The following is a 7354-nucleotide window of genomic DNA, read 5'->3' on the forward strand; positions in this document are numbered from 1 at the left end:
ACTTCGACAAACAATTCTGAGATCATCATGACCTGTGTATGAAGAAAATAAAATGGCTTTAGAAACAGTTTAGTTGTATATGATGCTTGTAGATCATTTGCATGCCTCCCTGAGTAGCAGTCCAATCGTTAATGAGTCATTTGAGATTGCAGGAATATGACTTTTCACACACGTAATCACTTCAGATGTTGTTACAGTTTATAGCTTCAAAATATTGAAATAAAAATTCTCTCCAGTATAATCTGATGTGAGGTTCCCTAGAGCTGTGGTGTTAATCCTTAGGATTAGGTAAAGCCTTAGCCATACTGGAACACCACATTCAGAATACCATGGCAACAACAAGGCTGGGGCAAAACATGAATGGGGCTGGGGCGGGTCAGTGGCTTCTCCGGGGCTGCTTTATGAAGACACTGCATGCTCATTTGTTTCTGATTTGTATTCTGTGAGTGGATCTGTGCCTGCCGGTCGCTGCTCCGCCCTGAGACTGTAAACGAGTGTTAAATTTAGGCTCTGACGGGGAAAAGAGGTGATTATTCTCTCTGAATGGTTGCTTTACTTTGTCAAGGACCTGGACATTAGAGTGCAGGAGAGAGGGGGAGGTGGGGGAGGAGAAGGAGGAGGAGGTGGGGGAGGATGATTGCTGCACACACAAATACCAAAATAGGATCGAGCTGTCTGCGACTGTCCTGAGCTAAATTGAGGTGCTTGTTTTTTTTAGAGGAGCGCTTTAAGGAGAGAGGACGCAGCGGATTGTTGGCATTGGGAATAAATGACAGGTGGGCCATAATTTTATCCATACAAGGATTAAATTTACATTTATTTGCTTTAATTGCCACATTTCATCTTGTTTTCTTCAGTATTTGGACATCATGTCTCATAAAAACGAGATCTACACGTATGACTTCTGTGATGGGGAGCATCCAGCTGAGGTCCTGGACGCGCTCAGGCATTTCTACCTCCGCGGCCTGTTTACCGACGTGACGCTGCAGTGCGCCGAGTCCGGGCAGGTGTACCACTGCCACAGAGCGCTGCTGGCGGCTCGCAGCTCTTATTTCAAAGTCATGTTCACAGCCGACATGAGGGAGAGGTCGAACAGCGTGATCAAGCTGCGCGGGCTAGACTGTGGCGTCTTGGGCGCCCTGCTGGATTACGTGTACAGCGCGCAGGTGCGCATCACGGAGAGCAACGTGCAGAACCTGCTGGAGGCTGCAGATCTGCTGCAGTTCGCCGCCGTCAAACAGGCCTGCGAGGAGTTTCTGGTTCGCCTCTTGGACGTGGACAACTGCCTGGGCATGCACACCTTCGCTGAGCTCCACCTGTGTCCGAGCCTGGAGAGGGAGGCGCGCAGGTTGATGCTGAGCAGGTTCGTGGAGCTCATGAAGCAAGAGGAGTTCTTGGAGGCGGAACACGAGAAGCTGAGGTCAGTCCTGGCCGCTCAGAGCCTCACCGTGCAGAGAGACGACGTGCTGATAGATGCTGTGGTCAGGTGGGTAACCCATGACTTGGATAATCGCCTTCACCACGTGTCGGACCTGCTGCGCTCCATCCATCTGGGTCTGGATGAGATTTACTTCAGAGCTTCTTTGGAGGTGCACAAGATGATGAAAAATGATGGGAAATTAAAATCTAGGATTGTCCAAGCACTTAGACCCAATAGCAAAGACGTCAGAAACGTTTCCCCCAGCAGCATGTACGTCATCGGAGGATATTATTGGCATCCTTTATGTGAGGTCCACATCTGGGATCCTGTTAGTAACACTTGGGTGCAGGGAAAAGACATGCCCGACCCAGCAAGAGAGAGCTACAGCACCAGCTTACTGGGAGCAAACATCTATGTGACTGGTGGCTACAGGACAAACACTGTAGAGGCCCTGGACACTGTTTCCATTTATAACTGTGACTATGATGAATGGACTGAAGGCTCCCCTATGATTACAGCCAGGTACTACCACTGCTCTGTGGCTTTACATGGCTGTATTTATGCCATTGGGGGTTACAGAGGAGGAGCTCCAGAACAACACACAGAGTTTTATGATCCTTTGAAAAAGAAATGGTTCCCCGTTGCCAAAATGATCCAAGGTATGACCATTTGGTTGTTTTTTTAATGGGTCCTCTAGTTTCAGAGTACTTTCTTCTGTTGAAAAACTATAGTTAAATCCACATTTTCAAGTTTGAGAATGTTGTAATACACTTGCTACATCACAATTAAATAACAGACTCCATTAATACTTCATAAAACAAAAAGATTCTAGGTATAAATTATCAAACAAAACCCTTTAAAGTGCAAGATGTGTTTAAAATATTTTCAGGACAACTGCATTCCTCCCAGAGTGGAGTTTGCTCAGTCGCCATGGTGATGGTTCTGTTGTTATGACAACATCATTTGAAATTGCCCTTTATCGCAAACTTCTCGCTGATCTATGCTGCTGCACTTTAAAAATATGCAGGATCACTAAAAGGTCACTAAAGGACAAGTAAACAACTGTTCAGCAGAAAAATATATTGTTTTTAGAAATATAATACGGCTGTTTTATTTCTGATTTAGTGTCAATGTATTCTGAAGTTTGGTTCTGTCTTGTCATTTTTCCTCATAACCAGTTTGAGAAAAACTCTTAAGAACCAAACTAAAGGTACAAACAATCAAACCACTGTAGCATCACACTGTATAGAGTAACGACTGCAGTTTAATCATCACCAATAAGATGTGATGATTCCATATAAATATGACACATCAACCTGATTGATCTGTGAGAGAGGGGGAGTGGGAGGGGACTGTACCGATGACATGAAATTGTACCAGCCCTGGTCAATCACAAATTTAAAATGCGGTAGCCACAGTTCAACCCATAGAGGGCAGCACTGAGACGTTTTTAGACCAAGATTCTAGATTTAATCAAGTTTACACAAACATGTCAAAAAAGGCATAGAAACAGAAAGATTGCATTTGTAACAACAGTTTATAAGCAATATATATATGTATATTTGGGGGTTTAGTTACTAAAGCGCAAGTCACCCCCAAATGAACTTTCTTTTCTGATAAACTATATAAATGTGTGTCTAATCGTTAGGGCTGGGGGTAAACGATTATTTTTAAAACGATTATTCTGACGATTATTTTATCGAATAGTCGACTATTCTAATGACTATTTAGAAAATTAATCTAGTGATTATTTTTCTATTGCACAATTAACAAAAACCAGAAAATCTCAAATAAATTCCTCAAAAAAATTGATAAATTCTTACTGTAAGAGAATAAACACTACAGGCCTTCCATTTTGTATAACACTGCTTTTATTGTGTTGCGGTTGGTTATGTTCTGGTGACGTGTAGAACTTGGGAGTGCAGGCTGCTGCCTGAGAGGTGGTTGAAGATAGAGTGTCTCCATGCTGCTTTGTTTTGGGCACTTATGTGCGTGAGGCGAGTGGTCTTACGGGTTAAACCAAACTCAAGGTGATATTTTACACTAAACCGAAAACCCACAACACTCTAAATGTAATAAAAGGGAGATCTACACCACAAAAAAGATGAACTCTAAACCAAAACGTAACAGCTTATCCCAACGCAAGAAGCTGTTAGCGAAGATGCTAACAGTAGCTTTACCAACGTTAAGTTCAAGTTACCAAGTTTAAATAAACCAAAAACACCCAGCAGCAAACAGACCAGCACGGAGGAGAGACTGCTACCACCAAAACAGCTCTCCTAATGTCTAAAAGAAGCTCCTTAATGAAGGGAGAAGCGCTCCCGGTGATGTTCTACATCTGCGATAGACACGAAGCAGCGCATCTGACCCCGGAAGTTGTTGTCCGTTGCCGGGAGATGAAGGCGGGCAAAACAGGAAAATAATCTAGTAGTGGACGGACGTTGTTCCGGGTCTTCGGTATTTGGCGGAGATGTTAGTGAAGGCGGAGAAGAGGGCGAACTAGAGGAAAAACAGGCAGATTCCTCCTCTATTTACAAACTCCTGGGGATGCAACAAGTGGGCGCGGTGCGTCGACTACCGGATCTGACGTCGACAAATTTTTAGAATCGAGCCGTCGACGTAGTCGAGGCTTCGCTACAGCCCTACTAATCGTGCTGCAGACACATGTAGTCAATAGTTTTGCTCTTTAGTGCATTTTTGTTACAATTTTAATTCTCTGCCTAAAACTGTCAGTGTCGTGCCATTATCAGGTAAAACCTCTGCATCTGCCATCGCTATTGGCTTAGAGGTACCCTAGGACGTTAGCCTGTACCATATGATGTCACAATGTTGTTGTGAGCCTGTGTGTGTATTTGTTAGCGGCACCGCCCTCTCGGTCTGCTAGGCAACAGCATTTGTTGCATTTTTCAAACAGGAAGTGAAAGTGGAGTGATACTCTGGTAGGGGTTGACTTGCTCTTTAAAGCAGAAATCTTTTTGCCATAGTGCACCACCTAGTGGTGTAAAGATGTCCGGCACCTTAAGTCCCTCTACTTCTGTAATTACAGCCGTTGTCGGTAAAAGATCTGCTCAGGTGCAAGATCGGCTCGGGGTCCATCGACTGCCGATGACGTCAAAGTAGTTGATTTGCTGAACATGAACCTTACGGAATTACGTAATTACGTTAGGTTGTTATCACGTTACGTTGGTCCAGGCAAATCTTTCTGTTGGAAAGATGGACAACTTTTACAAAGAAATCTATCATTACCTCTTTGAAAATACACTTTTAGCATAGAGCTGCATGTATATTAGGGCTGAACGATTAACTGCATGTGCAATTAAATTGCGATGTGACAAAAGGAGATTTTCTAATCGCAACGGCTGCAATTTGGCAGCGAGTGGTTAACGCAATGCTAATATACATGGAAAAACCCATAGGAATGCTAATGCTAATATCACCGATTACATTATTACAAATTATGAATTAGAAACGTGCCAAATGATTTCATTTGGAGTCTAATAGAAAGTAAAACTACCATCAATCAAATAAGTACAGACAGGTATTTTAGTAAAGCCAGAAAACTTTTAACTCCAGAGTTTTGGCTAGCAGCTATGAGTGTAACTGAACTACGCATGGACAAGACGTCTAAAACTAAACACAAAATACATCAATAAATGGGACACACTTCTTTCCTGCAAATACAATTTCACAGGTGTTGCTAATACCTATGATCCTTCAAGGGATGTGCTCAAAGAGGAGTTCAACATTATGAATACAATATAGTGTTTTATTTTACAAATACCATTATAAACACAAACTTACGTCGTAAGAAACATTATTGTAATAACGAAACTGCTAAATTCTTTCCAACAGTATAGATGTGTAGTGTATTTTGTCCGAGTGGGTTTGCCGTACTTTGACGTTATCGGCAGTCGAAGGACCCCGAGCCGATCTTGCACCCGAGCAGATCCTGTACCGACACCAGAAGCAACTGCTCTCAATTTTTAATGTGCACCTCTAGCTCGGCAACAGAGCTGAAACACTTTGCTTTACAATTATCGTTATGCTTTTTTATTCATATAAAGTTAAAATCCCATTAGTCATCATCACATTCTGATGTAATTACATCCCTGTTTTAACCCATCCCCACGGGGAGCAATGAGCTGCAGCAGTGGCTGCGCTTAGGAACTACTTGGTGGTTTACCCCCAGTCCAAGTGTCAAATGGGGAGACACTTAGTCCCATTTTTAAAGTTTTTGGTATGACCCGACCACGGATTTGAACCTGTGAACTCCCGGCCTCAGGGTAGACACTCATACCTCTAGGTCACTGAGAAGGTATATAAATTTATTTTAAAGAATTACTTGTCCATAAAAAAAATGCATCAGTCTAGGTACGTCCTCAATGGCTCGCTCACATTCTGTGATTGACATATTTTAGTAAGCAGATATCTAACGTTATTGGCTAATGCCGAGTGGTGCTCAAGTCAAATAGCATGGGGCTCTACAAGATGGAGGGGTGGGCTTAGCAAAAAGGAAATTGACGTATTACCTGTTGTATCACAATACAATGTAAGACACACTTTTACAGATTTTTGTATAATCTACATAATTCATAATAGGTAGAAAACTCCAGATTGCTGCTTTATGCAACCAGGTTCAGTGGAACCAGTTGATAGATCTTGGTTAAGCAAATTCAGCATTTCTTTTTTTAGAGTGATGCTGAAATCCTCAACCTTTTCCTGGTGGACATGAGCTCTTTTTTTATGAGTCCAATCTCTTATTATGTTGAAGGTGTGGGAAATGCCACTGCATGTGTGATGGGAGATCAAATCTATGTGACTGGTGGCCATTATGGGTACAGAGGAAGCTGCACGTATGAGAAAATCCAGGTGTACAGGCCAGATGTTAATGAGTGGAGCATTGTTACCATAAGTCCTCATCCAGGTAAGAGGTGATGAAAAAGAAGAAATGAAAACACAATACGTTTGGTGCTAATCCTTAAAATTTTCATGTTTTTTTTCCAGAATATGGGCTTTGTTCGGTGTCTCTGCACAACAAGCTGTATTTGGTTGGTGGACAGACGACCGTTGCGGATTGCTACGACACAGAAAGAGACGAATGGAGACCCATTTCAGTGATGAAAGAGAGGAGGATGGAGTGTGGGGCTGCAGTGATAAATGGCTGTATTTATGTAACAGGGGGTTACTCCTACTCAAAAGGGACCTATCTGCAGAGCATTGAGAAATATGACCCAGAGCTAGACTCATGGGAGATTGTGGGGACTCTTCCCAGCCCGGTCAGATCACATGGATGTGTCTGTGTTCGTGGGGTCCAGTGACATTTATCACAGGTGTTTATATATATATATATATATATATATATATATATATATATATATATATATATATATATATATATATATATATATATATATATATATATATATATATATATATATATATATGTATATATTGTATATATATGTATGTATATATATATATAATTTCACAGTATTCACTACTTTGCAAAGGTTTATGCACAAACCATGTCAAGTTTTCATTGTGGAAGTTTTTTGTAACAACATGGTTATCCAGTGTTTCACTTAATCCTCAGGTATCTCTTGAGAAGTATGAAATAAAGCACAACTGTTTCATAAATCTTTTAAAAGCATTTTTATTTGAAAAGTCACTGGTCAGTAACACATAAAATAAATCACAACACTGATAATGGGATGTTTGCTTTCCAAAAAATACTTTTAAAGTCACTTGTATTTCTATAACTCTTCAAATGTATTGATATGTGAGTATTTGGGATCTTAAATTTTTCTAATAAGTTTGTAAAAATAAGTTTATGTGAATGAACTTCCAGCAACAAAGCATTTACAGCTGCTTTACAAGAAGATGCACAAGATGGTTTGTGAGTGTAAAAATAGTAATCATTGCAGCTTTTGTTTT

General features: G+C 41.3%; 1 protein-coding gene across 2 annotated transcripts; it reads left to right on the plus strand.

Annotated features, from left to right (window-relative positions):
• Window positions 1-435: 435 nt before the first annotated feature.
• On the plus strand, window positions 436-6782 carry klhl23 (kelch-like family member 23). 2 transcript variants are annotated; one of them, XM_015966520.3, is made up of 5 exons: window positions 436-526; window positions 719-776; window positions 858-2079; window positions 6192-6344; window positions 6425-6782. In XM_015966520.3, the coding sequence occupies exons 3-5, from the start codon at window positions 870-872 to the stop codon at window positions 6736-6738; spliced, it is 1677 nt and encodes a 558-aa protein (XP_015822006.1). In that variant the 5' UTR covers window positions 436-526; window positions 719-776; window positions 858-869; the 3' UTR covers window positions 6739-6782. The 2 variants fall into 2 exon arrangements, with proteins under 2 accessions (XP_015822006.1, XP_015822005.1); XM_015966519.3 differs by lacking the exon at window positions 436-526 and having other exon boundaries at window positions 638-776.
• The last annotated feature ends 572 nt before the right edge of the window (window positions 6783-7354 follow it).

Source organism: Nothobranchius furzeri, chromosome 14 (assembly GCF_043380555.1).
Source record: "Nothobranchius furzeri strain GRZ-AD chromosome 14, NfurGRZ-RIMD1, whole genome shotgun sequence".
Classification (NCBI taxonomy): domain Eukaryota; kingdom Metazoa; phylum Chordata; class Actinopteri; order Cyprinodontiformes; family Nothobranchiidae; genus Nothobranchius; species Nothobranchius furzeri.

Excerpts from the sequence above, each read along its gene's own strand:
- klhl23 (XM_015966520.3), top strand. The coding sequence starts at position 870 with ATGTCTCATAAAAACGAGATCTACACGTATGACTTCTGTGATGGGGAG. Across the intron at positions 2,080-6,191 it reads CGTTGCCAAAATGATCCAAG|GTGTGGGAAATGCCACTGCA; the intron begins GTATGACCATTT and ends ATTATGTTGAAG. Across the intron at positions 6,345-6,424 it reads TACCATAAGTCCTCATCCAG|AATATGGGCTTTGTTCGGTG; the intron begins GTAAGAGGTGAT and ends TTTTTTTTCCAG.